Here is a 16,586-nt window from a genome sequence, read left to right on the forward strand (position 1 = left end):
AATTCTACAATTACAATTCTTTCATAAATAGTTTTTGCAGCTTTATAAGCTTGCTCACCATTAACACTGACACCTCCTTTTGGAAAAATCAATTTATGAACTGTACCAACTTGTCATCTCTTATTAGTGAAATAGTATCAGCCATTAAATAAATAGAATAATTATTTATAACTTACTTTTATCTGCTGCATTAGGCACGCTATCAAGACTGGATTTGTGCATGATGAAATGTGAATTTTCTTATGGATATTATTTGTCACTCATGTAAATCTCTTACTAACAGATAAATAATTAAATTATATTCTCGCGAAATGTAGCTACTTAAATTTATCTCCTATTCATTTTTTCTATTCGATCTATCTATGAAGCAATCTATCTATTCTATCAATAAAGCAAATAATTGTGGCACCAGTTCAGCTACACGAAATGTGGATTTTGTATGGTTATTTTGCACGTGTTTCTGCACATGCGATTGCGAAGCACGTGATATTTTCTCAATGTGAATTTAGGCTCGCGATTTCACGATAGCTGGCGCTGCCTAGAGACTTAACTTACGAGTTAAAAAAAACCGAGTAAATATGCGATTCAGAGCACGAAATTAACTATAAAAAATGAAGTTTCATAATAATAAATACCTTAAAAAATATCATTTTCATTCTTTACTATTTTTAATGATTATTATTTTTAATCACTAAAAAGGCAGCATACCGAAACGAGCCGTAGTAGGAAAGGTTTTTGCTACCTCTGTTTACAGTGAATAGACGTCACTGTAATTATTTTATTCACTTATCAAAATACAAGTTTGCGATTCCTGCAAATGTTTACATGATAAATATTTATATCCGTAAATATTTTAAATCAAGAATTTACGTTTTCACTCTCATCGAGGGGTGTGCATTCATCGCAATTTTCCCATTTTATTAAAAGGAAACACTCGGTTCTTTTTTATTTCAGAGCAGGCCGCTAGGCGGCGCCACGGTATTGTAAAATCGCGAATATACAGTATAAAGCTACACTACTACATGGTTGTAGAACATTCCATGAACGAGAACAAAGCACGAGAAGAAATCGAGTGCAGATAACAAAGGATAAGACATTTTCTAGTCTACTCAGTTAGAATTGTATTTTGCTTAGCATTTTATTTATTCAAGTAATAGTATTCGATTTGCTTTTAATTGCTGAATAAATCATTCGAATTTGTTTTCAATATATCCCATGATGTCGGATGTAATGAGTGATGAATTTACTCACGTACTTGTGCGATTCAGAGACAATAACTTGGAAAACGAAACATCGATAATTCCGATCAAACAGTTGAAATCATTCCAAAGGGGCAAATTTAAGCCCAAACATGATATGGATTTTAATCAAAAAACTCGTTATGCAGCCCAAAGAGAATCAACTGATGATGTTTTTGAGTATGCAACACTATGCAAACTAGGGAGTGAGTATTGATAATTCAATTTTTTTATAAATTAGCAGATTTGGAATAATTGCATCGTGCTCATCTTCAATTAATCTTCAAAGAATTTTCTAGTACTGACAAAGGGGATTACATTTTTTAAATTTTTATATAACATCACTTTAATAAGCAAGTTTAAAAAGATAAAATCAATAAAAACAGTTGAGTACATTGTCAGAGTACTATAAAGCTTGTACTTTGAGTATTTGATATATTTCAGCTGCATGTTGTGATATACTATTCATTGCTTAATACAATTTAGTTCTATAGAGAGTTTCATATTGTTTAATTGACCTTTGACTGCAAACGCAACGTCAAGTTTCACATCAGATCAATCATGTGTACTTGTGCTTATCATTAATTACAATGTATTAGACATTTTATTATGAATTCATGGTGTACTTTATTGTCACTTACAGGCTTGAAGGGGGCTTAAAAAAGTGTTATTTTAATTTATACTATATTTTTGGTTTTATGAGTTCAATTTCTATTTCTTATTTATTTTTTATAAACTTTATGAAATAAATTCCACATTATTGTTCGAAGAACAACTTACAGTAGATCATATGTTTAGATTTAGCTTGCATATAGGGCAAAAGGCCCAGAAACCATTTTTTTTCATATATGTGCACAAAGTACTTGCAAATAATGTACTTAAATAGTTAATGTCTTTTTTTGAAAAAAAATGTTTTCACTTCATAAAAAAAAATATTTTATAGATAAAAGTAACAATATTTCAAGCCCCATTTAATTCATACAATCTTTGACATAAATATTTCATTTTGTGCAGCTTTTGAATCGCTCGACAAAGCAAGCAAGAAAAGATTACCAGTCAGGAAATTGAACGACTCCAACGTCAATGAATCTCTAAACTCCATAATTTCAGATGAAAGCTCTGCCAGTCATGATGACCACGATAAAGTAGAAAAAAAAAAGAAAGAAAAGGTAAAATATTTTTGTAAATAAGATTTCAACAACAATAATATAATATAATTGATACAAATTTTTTTTTTTCATAGCAATCAAAAAAAGCCAAAAGACAATTAGTATATGAAATGGATAAATCTATTTTAACAGAAAAAAATTTGCTTGAAAATACAGATACATTAGATGGAGATAATGGACCAGTTAATAAAAAATCAAAACAAAATACCGAAAAAGTGAATAAAAAAGCAACATCTAATACTGCACATTTTTTACTTGATGATAACAATACAAATGAAGAGTTTTCTGATGAACTTGAGGATGGTACTGATCGTGTACCAAACAATGAGGAAAATGAATTAAATTCATGCTACAAAACAAATTGCAAACAAAGAAAGAACAACTCTGATTTTGTTCAAAGAAAAGGAAGAACCTGTCATGCAACTGAGGATTTCGACCACGAAGAAGGTCAATTGAAATTATTTCCATTACTGCAATTATTATTATCTTTTTCCTTATAATAACTCTTAAATCATTTTCCACCGACAGACTTCGATAAAGATTTTAACAATGCTGATGCTTCCAATGAGATAATTTCAAAATCGCTAGGCTCTAATATAAATGGAAGAAAAGATGGAGATATTTGGAAGAAGGTGATAACTAAAAATGATAAGGTATGTATCATATATGCATTTTTGTTATTCACAAATAAAAATAGTGTGCACCATGCTACTCACCATTTCCTTTTTTTTGTAGACTTTTAATTTAATGATGTTGCATTTGGGGAAAGGTTATTCAATCCCGGTCAGTAATTGGGAATATGTCAAAGAAACCTCGAATAATCGTTCCATGTTTATCAAAAACTTGGCACGTGCCCTTTACGGAACCGAAAAATTAGCTAATCGGTGTGTGGTAGAGGTTCCAAACATGATTAAAGCGACGAAAAGAGACTCTCCAAGAAAAGTATTCACTCCGAATAAGGTGAAAGTTATGAAAAGTGAGTAATTGCAGTATAATTTGTTGATGAATTTTTTAGTTTCAAAAGTTGCATCCATTTTGAAAAAAACGATAATTTCCTTCCATTATTAAAATTAGTTATTATACTTAAGTATATAATATATTTTTGAAATAATTTTATCAATTTTCAATATTCATTTGTAGGTTGCTTCAGAGTATTTTTAACAAAAATAAAGCCTTCTCTTTTGCACGGTAAAGACTTGGCAGTTGTATTGAACGAAATCCCAACAATTCTCAGTGATGAGGTTGCTTATCAGATCAAACGTTACAAAACGGGATCGGTTAAAGATAAGAAACCCTTTGTTGTAGAGGAAGAAATTGATCTTCATAATGAGGAAGACGACGATTCATATGTATACGAAGAAGATTTGATTTAATATCCTACTCTTATATGTATTAGTTTGATGCTATAATTTACAGATTCTTTTTTTTGTTTTATTATGTTGAAAAGTCCGTAAAAATAATCATAACTTTAATTTAAATTTAAATTGTTATTGATCAAAAAGCAAAAACAAAAAAAAATTATTTTTTTTTTACAATCAAGATTAATGACTAAAATTAAAAATAAATGTGTTCCATGAATAGAGATAATATATTTTTCTATTTTCTATGATTATATATATAAGATACATTAGAAATGTATATTCATATTCAAAAGGGTTTGACTATAATTTTGAGTCAATATATCATTAGATTCACAAGAGTTCATTCTTATATTGATCTTCGTTTGAACTATAAAAAAGTATTATGTAGGTCATTTGCTTAGTCAATATTAGTGAGATTATAGTTTGAGAGTTTTACTGTTTAATCATGATACAAATTATATTACATATGTGTGGTAACTCTCCCAAACATGAAGAAAAATTCAGTTTAATTTTGAAATAATAAACATTCTTGTTTTTTTCTTAATGTGTACCTGTCATATTTTTATAACGATCCTATCCTAGGGAAACCTAACTTTGGGTATGATCGACTACATACTTAATCGATTCTAATAAAATACATTACATTTATACACCTAATTTGTGAGCTGAAATTCGTGTTGAATCAATACATCATGAACCACGAAATANCAATAACAGAAGCATTCAAGGGCGAATGAAAGTCTTTATTATTCAACATCTCTTGAAGCTTTTTAAATGCTTCACCTTCATCATCATCCGAGCTATCACAATCTTCGTCATCTTCATTTTCCATAAAATCAAAACATTGATCGCCCATGACATCATCCTAAATGAAATATGAAATTTTTTATTTTTTGCCTAAAAATGATTTAAATTGTCTATAAGATACGAATAGACTTACAAAATAATTTGGATACACAAATGGAACTTCATTATTAAGCAAGAAATCGTCGTCCATTTCCGCATTACAATTTCGATTCAGAATACTTTCTGATTGTTGTGCCTGGAACTCCTAAAAATTATTTATACATTAATCAAAATTGTGAGTTTATTCTAATGGCGTTTTTTTAATAAGGTAAGTAATAAGAATTACATTCATCTCTTTATCATTTGAAGTCATTACATAATCAGGATCATGAAAGAATGTCCCTACTACTTCCTTCGCGAAATGAGAATCAGGAAAAAATTCATTTTCGTTGGCTTGAGTCATATTGACATCAATCTGAATATATTAAACACAAATCATTTATTTCAGGTTAATACATAATGATACAGATAACATTATTATAATTAAAAAACCTTTTTCGGAATGGTACATTTCAAGTGACCAACGTTTACCCCTTTTCTGGTCATATCGAAGTAAGTACTTTTAGGAAGTATTGATAATCCATCATCGTCATATCCTCTATAACAGCCTCTTTTCCTTTTTAACGATTCTGAAATAAATTTGAAATGAAGCTTATCAAAGAAAATTACCAATATGCTTGTTTTATATTATTACGAAGATATATTTGCTTTGCTTCTCAATCGCAGATTTTCACATGTATACCATCACCCAAGCGCAGAGGGGGTATCTTTTTAAGCTGAAAAACGTGGCTATGTCTTATTATATTTTGTCTCCGATTTTATTTGGATACCTCATACAGTTTGATATATTTTTACATAATCGGATCTGCATCGACTTTGGTTTTTGTATGTTGATCAACGATTCATATTTTCTACCGAAAGTATGTACAAGATTGTAAAGGAATGTAAATCCAGTTTAAAACAAACGCGTGGAATTCCACCTTAACTATACACGCAGATTCTGTGTGGAAAGTGTATGGATTTCACATGGTAAGTGCATCGATTCCATGTTTAAACTGCATGAAACTTTGTGTAAAAATCTAAGAAGATTTAAAAGCAAATTGAATTGTTGAGAGATAACGGAAAAATTCTAGTAGATTTTTCCAAAAATGATCTACGCTGATTGAACATGGATTTAATGCACTTTCAACATATAATTCATGCAGAATGTATGCAGAATCTATGCTGAATCCATGCAGAATCCGTGCAGAATCTATACACTTTTCATCCAGAATCCATGCAGAATCAATGCGGAATTTATGAAGAATCTATACACTTATCCATGCAGAATCTGTGCAGAATCCACGCAGAATCCAGATGGAATATACGTAGATAATATACGTGGGACCCCACGCACTTTTTTAAACTGGGTAACGACGCAATATACTTGTGCTCTCTGGGTATCAAAGTTGACAGGCATTACTTTACAAAAGTCTATTGAGGTTTATAAAAGTTTATTAATGTTTTTAGTGGAAACCATTTTCGTTCGGGAAATTGCTAATATTTACATGATCGAGACAAGTTTCAAAAAAAGTAGATTTAAGTGGATCTAAGTATATCGATGTGCACCCGTTGATAATAACTGATACAAGAAGATTTGTAAATAAACCGGACATTTTTCTTTTTGAAAAAAATTATGAAAACCACCTTATTCTAATTTAAATTAAATGCACAAGTTCATAAGACGCTAAAAAATAGAGATGATAAATGCAATTACTCCTTCATGTGAATAGCCAAACGACTTTGAAAATTTTTATAACGATTGTTGAAGCCGTTAAATATATACCATCTCTACAAAATTAGAAAAACATTAATAAATGAATTGAAAAAAAGGGACTTTCTTTGGTTAGCATTAAATATTTATTTATGCTCACTGTGTAAGAGCAGCAACACTTTTTATGCAGAACACATGATTTAAAAATTTAAAAAATCTTGAACATTTTGTACATTTAGTTACAAATAAATTACATTCTATCAATCATTTAATTCTTTATTGTATTTTGATTTATTAGGCCGAAGGGTCCATATTTTGGATGAAGTCGTAATTGAAATTTAAAGTTGCTTCTAATATGAGAAAGAAAAATATAATGGCAGTTTCACACAAAATACTTTCCTCAATAATTATAATAATTAAAACAAAGTTTCATTAACATTGTTATGATAGGAATTTTCACATATGTATAATAATGAAACATTGGTTATTAAGTGATGAGAAATGATGTAGTAACAGTATGTACGTTATGTAGAATTGCAATATATGTTTTAATATAATTTTTTAAGAGATTGCAATAATAGTATTAACAAATCCGGTTAAAATTTCTTCATGTAATTTACATAATTTTCTGTACATTTACCAATATCTGATAATGCCAATAAAAAAAAAATAATTNGCAGAATCAGCTATGATTTTGTGTCAATTCCGTACACAATAAGCTCTGATAAATTGTCGAGTTTTAGCCGAGAAAATTTGAGAAATATTTCAACGCAAAATCCGCGCAGAATCAGCTATGATTTTGTGTCAATTCCGTACACAATAAGCTTTGATAAATTGTTAAGTATAAGCTGAGAAAATTTGCAGAATATTTCAACGCAAAATCTGTGCAGAATCGGCTATAATTTTGTGTCAATTTCGTACATAATCAGCTTTGATAAATTGTTATGTATAAGCTGAGAAAATTTGCAGAATATTTCAACGCAAAATCTATGCAGAATTGGCTATGATTTTGTGTTGATACCGTGCTTAATCAGTATAAATAAATTGTTAATTTGCAGCTAATAAAATTTTTGAAATTTTTACAGAATTTCTGACATAATTTGTAATCATTGCAAATGAATTAAATTTTAAAATATTTACTTTCAAAATTATCTAATTAATCATGTATTGAGTGCATTTTGATTCAGTAAAAATATGAGCCCACGCACGACATATTTACTCTTGAATCACATCGCATCGTATTGAATGCATTGCGATAAATATTTTTAGAAGTTCTTGCGGATTTCGTTTCAATTCTGTCAGTGATATTGCTCGATAAAGATATGGCGTGAAATAAAACAGAAGGATTTTCTATCAAAAAATATATTATTTAATTTAACATTAGTTACCATTAATAATGGTACATGTGTGGTACAGATGAAATATACTGTTTATCATTAACATTTATACAAATTGCTATTTTCATTATTGAATTCGTATCAATAACNAGAAAGCAATTGGTGTTGCTGGGAAGTGTTGAGAGCGGCTCAATAGTCATCACGTAGTTTATTGCAGTCACGGAGAGCCGGTTCGCGATACCTTGGACTGTGGTCTTGACCGCCGTGATTACTATTTTGCCTGTGCCATACCGCCTGCGCCGTCTCAAAAGAGACAGAAAGAACACGTCAGAGGCCTATTGATCATCACCTGGGAGACAAAACAACGAACCGTCGGTAACGAAAATAGCGCCGGAGTCATGTACGAGAGTGTGTGTGCCTAGTCGTGATCGTGCCAAATAATTACGCCAGTTCTTTTGATAAATAAAAGTGATTTCTCATAAATAATAAATAAGTGTTTGTAATTATTTTTATTTCGCCTTTCTTTCCCGTTCCCTCGAACGTCGCATATTTAGCCCTATTCGAGCCCGCGACCTCACAGTGCGGCGGTGGCTGGGCATCGAAAAACCACCGTGTCGCAAACGTTAAACATAAATTCAGCTTTTTGGTCGATACCTCTGCGAATAGACGATAGGAAAAAGACAGGTTTTGTCACTCAGGATGGACACTATCAATGGACGTGCTTACCATTCGGTTTAAAGACTGCATCCGCGATTTTTCAAAGGATTTTAAGCAATATACTACGAAAATACAAACTCAAGGACTTCTCAAAAAATTATATTGATGACATCTTGATTTTCTCAAATACATTTGAAGAACACATTGAACATTTAGAACGAGTACTACAGGCAATTGTAAAAGAAGGTTTTAGGTTGAAGTTCACTAAATGTAATTTTGCCTCGAAGTCTGCGAAGTATTTAGGACATATTATTCAAGATAATACAGTTAGACCTGTTACAGATAATTTAAAGTCAATTAAAGATTTTCCAAGACCAAAGACACAAAAAAATGTCAGGCAATTTTTAGGGAAAATTAATTTTTATCATGAATACATACCTGGAAGTGCAAAAGTGTTAGATCCTCTACATAAGCTACTGAAGAAAAATGAAAAGTTTGTGTGGACGGATAGTTGTGAAGAATCATTTGAAAAAATAAAAAAAATTATTATGCTCTGAGCCTATATTAGAAATATTCGATAATAATCTGCCGATAAAGATTTTCACCGATGCATCTATTGAAGGTTTCGGTGCAATACTTAAACAGAAACAAGCAGATGGAAAAGATAAACCAGTGGCTTATTTTTCGAAAAAGACAAACGAGTGTCAGAAAAGGAAAAAGGCTATATATGAGGCGTTTCACACCAAAAGTCCTAGCTTGTCGGCGCGCGGCGCAAATAGGCGAAATCACTCAGTTTCCATCTCGCTTAAAAAGTACCAAAACAGACCTAGAAGAAAAAACCGATACACCATTTCGATAGAAAATTTCCTCAGCTTTCTGATGGTGTGGTCAGATTTTCCGAAATTTTCCATTTTCACCGGAAAAACTTGACATAAACTTTAAAATGCGAATAGCTCAAAAACGGCTATTTTAAGATTTTTCTCAATAGTCTCAATCAAAAGCTGAGGAAATTTCCGTAGTGCGGTCTAATTTTACATTTTTACCATATTTTTCCAGAAAAACTCGGCAAAAACTTTCAAAATTATTTTAATTTACATTATTTTCATGATATTATCGAAATGAAAACTCATTTACGCCTAGACTTTTTGGGCTTGTCTTTCACCGAATCTTTTGAGCTCTGTTTCTTTTTATTTGAGGAAACTGATCGTTGACGTTTTACTGTTTTATTTTTGTCAGAATTAAGTTTTTCTTTTTTAACTTTAGGAAAAATATCGTAAGTAGTTGATGACGATATCTTTTTTAATATCAATGAGTTATCATTCGTTGGAATGAAAGCATGATACTGCAAGGTACCTGGGATTGCCTTACTTGTTTCAAACCTTGGTTGAATTTCGAGAGAAGTTTGGTCGTAATCAGTTTTTTTGCTCAGGAAAATCTCAGTTTCCTTGCAGTGCCCTTTTGCCCATTCGTATAAAGATTCAGCCGAAGTTATGTGGTTTTTTACTGTGAGCTGCAAGCTTTTTCGTCTTGCCCTACGTTTGATATTTGCACCGATTCCGTCATATGCTCCTTTTCCATGACCAGTGGCGGAAAAATGCCATTCGGCTGGGACGCCGAAATCTTTTTCATGATGCTTCAAGTTGGTAAAATTATTTTTATTTTTAAAATGCTGTGCAGCACCGTCAGTAAAATAAATAATTCGTTTTGGATCAAAATTTTCCTTCAAGTATTTCACGATAATTTTTTGATACGTATAAACAGCTATGGTGTCGTGGCTTATATTATTAGAAATAATTGCAATACTCTGATGCGCTTCCTTCCCATTTTTCTTAAAGTAAACAACAACTGTGAAAATCGTTGCCTGGTTATTGTTCCAGTGGAACGACTGAGTGGAATTCTGCACTACAAAAGCATAGTTCTCAGCGAAATCGCAACTTACCAAAAATTCTCCATCTTGCAGATTTTCCTTTAGAGTCTTGAAATACTGCGACTGATTTTCAGAAAAGTATTCATGAGTTTTCAGTTTTATTAATTTTTCAGAGAGTAATTCTGAAAACTCATGAACATTTAAAGTTTGCGATGTTATGTTGCATCTATCAGTATGCAACCAATTATAAAAAGTTATTTCATGAATGTGGTTGTCACTGAAAATGGTATTCAATTGTTTCTGGAGATCAGCCGCCGTTGGACAATCCAAGCAGATACCAATGTAACAGTCTTGTGATGGATTGAGGCATTTGGTAGCTTTAAGGAAGTCGCGGTAATCATTTGAATTCAAATGAGGATTCTCGATATGATTTAGATGAGAGAAATCAGCAGCCTCGAGCATGAGTTTCACATTTTCGTGGTAAACGCACACACACACACACATTATGCGTGCCATTGCTACCAGCTAAGATGCAGTGAATTGGTCTGAGTAATGTGAATTTTGTGAATCCAATCTTAATGCCCTCGTGTTCTTTTTTGAACTGGCTATATAAATCGCCCAAATCTCCGAGAAGTAAACGTTTCTGTTCGTGAATTCTCTGTCCATCATCTGTTTTAATACAAATGTAATCTTTCATCCCAGGCATCATTCGACTTACATCATCGCGTTCATAAAAAGATTTTACTATAGTTTCGGTCTCTATAGGCAGGGTTTTATTGCCTTTCTTTTTAGGAGGATATGTTAAGATACCACTGTCTGATGCTAAACTTTTGGCTGTTCTTGCTTCTCTCTCAGTACAATTTAATTCCCTAATAATATCATTTCGAGACCAAAATTTGGGTGATAAAGTGAGCAAGAAAATCCTCTCATCTTTGTTATTTGTCATCGCAAACTTTTCTTTAATTTGATTGAGAATTGCGATACCTGCTTCTGCTGCTTTTTGATCTCGAATTTCAGATTCACGATTTTCAGACTCGACTACGTACAATTTGCGTTTGCACGCTGCACAAATTTTTGACCCCTCAGGAATATTTGGGTAACGGTCATACACAAATTTGGGAACATTGGTTAAATTCTTTGTGATACTATGATTCAAAGAATTCAACGGATTACAGCATCTCGATGAAAAGGCCATGATGTATCACTCGATATTGTTTTTAATGATGTAGGCAGTTGGGCGTATTCGATTTATTCATGCAAAGCAAGATACGAAGTATACTTTTTTACATAAAACAGCGTCAGGTATAATGACTTTTGGCTACAACATATTAGTGGATTAGCACATGACACTTGCTGGTCATTTACAACAACACTCCTAGCGCGTCGCCGCGCGGCCGTGCACCCGATGTTCGTAGCTGTATTTCAATAAGTTATACTCAATTGCACACTCTGAAAAGTTGTATATCGATAGGAAATTTCCTCAGCTTTTGATTGAGACTATTGAGAAAAATCTTAAAAATGCCGTTTTTGAGCTATTCGCATTTTAAAGTTTATGTCAAGTTTTTCCGGTGAAAATGGAAAATTTCGGAAAATCTGACCATACCATCAGAAAGCTGAGGAAATTTCCTATTGAAATGGTGTATCGGTTTTTTCTTCTAGGTCTGTTTTGGTACTTTTTAAGCGAGATGGAAACTGAGTGATTTCGCCTATTTGCGCCGCGCGCCGACAAGCTAGGACTTTTGGTGTGAAACGCCTCATATTTGGAATGTCTTGCAATCAAGGAAGCTATAAAATATTGGCAACATTGGTTGATTGGTAAAAGATTTACAGTATACTCGGATCATAAACCATTACAAAATTTGAATATCAAGGCCAGAACAGACGAAGAATTAGGTGATATGTCATATTATTTATCACAGTATGATTTTGACATTATATATATATTAGGAAAAGATAATGTGGAGGCAGATTGCCTTAGTCGGAATCCGGTTTTGGATGCAAATGAAAACGAAGAAGAGATTTTACGGATAGTTAATTTGGTAAAATTAGAAGAGATAAAGAATAACCAAAATAAAAATGAAGATATAAAATCCGAAAAAAAGAAAATAGTAAAAAAAAAAGGTATATTTTATGCTAAAGAGAGAAAGAAAGAAAAAATAATTTTAACAGAAGATTTAAGTTCGAAAATCATTAGAGACACACATATAGAATGGTGTCATTTAGGTGTAAGACAAATGATAAAGAAAATAGCTCCTTATTATAAAGCTAAAAATTTAATATCTAACATAAAAAAAATATGTAGGAGTTGCGAAGTGTGCATAAAAAATAAGTCACGAGGACAAATGAAGTATGGATTGATGTCACATCTCGGTCCGACCACAAGACCATTTGAAATTATGTCAGTGGATACAATTGGAGGTTTCGGTGGACAAAGGTCTACGAAAAAATATTTACATTTATTAGTGGACCATTTTACTAGATTTGCCTTTATATCAACGTCAAAGACTCAAAACGCAACTGATTTTATTAAATTGATAAAGGAAGTATTGGAAGTAGAAAGCATTGGAATGCTTTTGGCAGATCAATATCCAGGAATAAATTCAAGAGAATTCAAAGAATATTTGAAAGAAAATCAAGTTAAGTTGATTTTTACAGCCGTTAATACTCCTTCATCGAATGGTTTATATTTGTTAGAAGGAAAAGAAAGCAGTATAGTACCTGCAGAATTGAGACAAGTAAAGTCTAGAGAACAATGGATCGAGGATAGAAATTTAGCGTTGAAAAGATCAATTGAATCACATGAATAAAATAAAAAACTGTTTGATAAAAATAGAAAACATTTTGAATTTGATAAAGAAGATTGGGTGTATATTGAAAATGGTAATAGATTAAATCGGAAAAAGTTAGATAACTTGAAAATTGGACCATTCCAAATAAAAGAAAAAATCTCTAATGCATTATATTCGATTAGAACGGAAGGAAAAAAATGTGAGGAAGGATTGTTCCATGTAACGAAACTTACACCAATGTTAAAAATGGATGAAAAAGAGGAAGATTGATTTTGTATGGTTAAAAATTGATATTTTAAAAAATTGATATTATCGTTTTTTGAATAAACAAATGCACTTTTCTCGATTCACACAAAAAACCACGTTTTTCGGCACAAAATTGCTCATAACTACTGAAATAATGCACCAATCTCAATTTTGACGCCGGATTCTGAAAGGTGATAAAAATTTGCATCAAAATACATGTCGCTCATAGTTGTCAAATTTTTTTAGGGTTGTCTCAAACATTCAAAGAGATAAAATATATTGTCAAATCTTATTTAAATCGGAAATCTAAATGCTCGTTGAGCGACCAGTAAAAATTATTTAAATGGGCTACAAATTTTTTGGGATCTATTTTTAGGCATATGGAAGACATTAAGATTGTATAATCGAGGTTTTGAAAAACTTCGATTTTTTTGAATCAGTCTAGTATATATATGTATATATATGGCCGATTCTCTGTGAAATCGAATGGCCAAAAAATTTTTTTTTCTGCAAATATGAAAAACTTGCTGTTCCCGATGTCAGAAATGTCCCCAAATTTTATTAGAATTTTTGGGACCATCTATCACTCTTTTTCAGGGGCCGGAAGTTGGCCATTTTAGGGTTTTTTTGAAATTCATGAAAAATCACAAATATTAAAATAATTCCTGGATTAAAGTAGAATGATTCAAAAGTAAAAGTGCCCAGCAACTTTTTTGTTGGAAATTGTCCAAATTTTCAGAAAAAAAATATGCCAAAGTGATTGGAACAATCTAGGTAAGTGTACAGCAAAAAAACTGCCAAGTGGACATAAATGATGAAATCTAATCGAGTTCGAACCGGACTTTCATTTCCTAAACTATGTAAAAAGCTTCCCAAAGATGTCAACTACTGCCTGATAAAGTTTTGTAATGGGTCTTAAAGTTTAACGCAATGTAGACAACAATGTGTGGCGAAAAACATGCAAAAAAGGCCTGAAAATTTTTGACCTTTTTTGCATGTTTTTCGCCACACATTGTTGTCTACATTGCGTTAAACTTTAAGACCCATTACAAAACTTTATCAGGCAGTAGTTGACATCTTTGGGAAGCTTTTTACATAGTTTAGGAAATGAAAGTCCGGTTCGAACTCGATTAGATTTCATCATTTATGTCCACTTGGCAGTTTTTTTGCTTTACACTTACCTAGATTGTTCCAATCACTTTGGCATATTTTTTTTCTGAAAATTTGGACAATTTCCAACAAAAAAGTTGCTGGGCACTTTTACTTTTGAATCATTCTACTTTAATCCAGGAATTATTTTAATATTTGTGATTTTTCATGAATTTCAAAAAAACCCTAAAATGGCCAACTTCGGGCCCCTGAAAAAGAGTGATAGATGGTCCCAAAAATTCTAATAAAATTTGGGGACATTTCTGACATCGGGAACAGCAAGTTTTTCATATTTGCAGAAAAAAAAATTTTTTGGCCATTCGATTTCACAGAGAATCGGCCATATATATTATATATATATAATATATATCCAAAAAATTGGTCGTTTTTTGCGATTTCGCACGTTTTAAACCTTTTTTTACATTTTTTACACATTCTTCTTTTGTGGCGTGCACCAAGTGCCCGTTCTAGCCCTCTTGAAACTTCTTCGGGGAATTTTTTCGTTTTCCTGTTCTCGTGGATGATTTTATAACGGAGAGCTTGAACGCGTCGACCTGGTGCACCGAGTCCCCGTTCTTGCCCCTGTTGAAACTTCTTCGGAGAATTTTTTTGTTCTCGTGTTCTCGTGGATGAGTTTGTGGTGAAGAACTTGAACGTGCCGACCTGGTGCACCGAGTCCCCGTTCTGGCACCTGTTGAAACTTCTTCGGGGAATTTTTTTGTTCTCCTGTTCTCGCGGATGAGTTTGTGGCGAAGAACTTGAACGCGTCGACGTGGTGCACCGAGTTCCCGTTCTGGCCCCTGTTGAAACTTCTTCGGGGTATTTTTTTGTTCTCCTGTTCTCGCGGATGAGTTTGTGGCGAAGAACTTGAACGTGCTGACCTGATGCACTAAGTGCCCGTTTTGGCCCCTGTTGAAACATCTTCGGGGAATTTTTTTGTTTTCGTGTTCTCGTGGATGAGTTCATTTGGGGAACTCTTCGACCTGTCCACCTGAGGCTTAGAAGAATTATTTTTTCTAGGTTCTTTATGAATGAGTACACTAAACCTACTTTAATTCTGTCCGGTCCGCAGAGTAGTGGAACGTGTATAAGCATAGGAATTCCGGCGTTCCAGCGGACAGAATTAAAGTAGGTCTAGTGTACAAGTTGGAATACTGTATGTAGGCAATTTTTTTTATATAAATTTTATTTAAAGTCCGTGAATATGTACCATGACCTTTGTTACAGTTTACAGTTTGTCTAATTTATTACAGAGTGCTTAACTCATAAGAGTAAATACTGACATTCTTACATTTTTGATTAATGTACCGTATTCATCACTTCTTCCATTAATTTCATTGTTTCATGTTACAAATAATATACAGAATCAGCATTTGGAGCGCTTTATAGATTGCAGCAGCTCAAATTTACAATAAAACAATAGTATTTTATTGTAAAGAGCGCTAACCATAATATATCAATTATAAATCTAGGCTGCTCAACAAATTTGCTTCATCTATAATTATTGTTACATGTACCATCACAACAATGCACTAACAGATTTTCATTAATAGCGAGTACTTATCGTATTAAATATATTGTTTACACCTTTTAACGTTTTCCACTTGCAACTAATATACGAAATATAACTATCTGCATACAGGATTAATTGTTCTTTTTAATCTGTTCAAAAATTGTACGTTAACGTTTGGAGCGCTTCATAAATTGTAACATCTCAAATTTATAATAAAATCATTTTATTTTATGATAAAAAGCAATTAACTTATTAAACGTATACGTATATAAATCGCAGCTGCTCAACAAACCTGCTTCTAACGCACAATTACGACAATGCAACAACAAACAATCTAATACTAAATGATTTCATGTACTTAAGTTATCGTGACTACATTACCTATTCAATGTTACAATTATTTTTTTTTTTTTTTTTTTTTTTTAATAAATTATCTTAATAAATATAGCAGNTTTTTTTATTTTAATAAATTATCTTAATAAATATAGCAGAGAGATTGTTTTTGTACTTGTTTGTAAATACAAGGTATTTATTATATACCTTATATTACAAGGTATTTATAATATATATACCTTGTAAATACAAGGTATTTACTATATATATACCTTGTAAATACAACCCTACTGAAAGCATCAGGAACGAATCAGTGCAGAATCATTAC

General features: G+C 32.0%; 2 protein-coding genes across 2 annotated transcripts; one reads left to right on the forward strand and one right to left on the reverse strand.

Moving 5' to 3' along the window:
* Positions 1 to 4,450: 4,450 nt before the first annotated feature.
* Positions 4,451 to 5,247, reverse strand: LOC111693224. Its single transcript, XM_023458358.1, has 4 exons — positions 5,107 to 5,247; positions 4,901 to 5,029; positions 4,709 to 4,819; positions 4,451 to 4,633 (listed from the first exon to the last, which is right to left on the reverse strand). The coding sequence occupies exons 1-4, from the start codon at positions 5,158 to 5,160 to the stop codon at positions 4,451 to 4,453; spliced, it is 477 nt and encodes a 158-aa protein (XP_023314126.1). The 5' UTR covers positions 5,161 to 5,247.
* Positions 5,248 to 12,570: 7,323 nt separating this feature from the next.
* Positions 12,571 to 13,035, forward strand: LOC106652820. The gene has a single exon (XM_014371963.1). It carries the CDS (start codon positions 12,571 to 12,573, stop codon positions 13,033 to 13,035), a length of 465 nt encoding a protein of 154 aa, XP_014227449.1.
* The last annotated feature ends 3,551 nt before the right edge of the window (positions 13,036 to 16,586 follow it).

This window comes from Trichogramma pretiosum, unplaced genomic scaffold, assembly GCF_000599845.2.
Source record: "Trichogramma pretiosum strain Unisexual culture from Peru unplaced genomic scaffold, Tpre_2.0 scaffold228, whole genome shotgun sequence".
In the NCBI taxonomy this organism is placed as follows: Eukaryota; Metazoa; Arthropoda; class Insecta; order Hymenoptera; family Trichogrammatidae; genus Trichogramma; species Trichogramma pretiosum.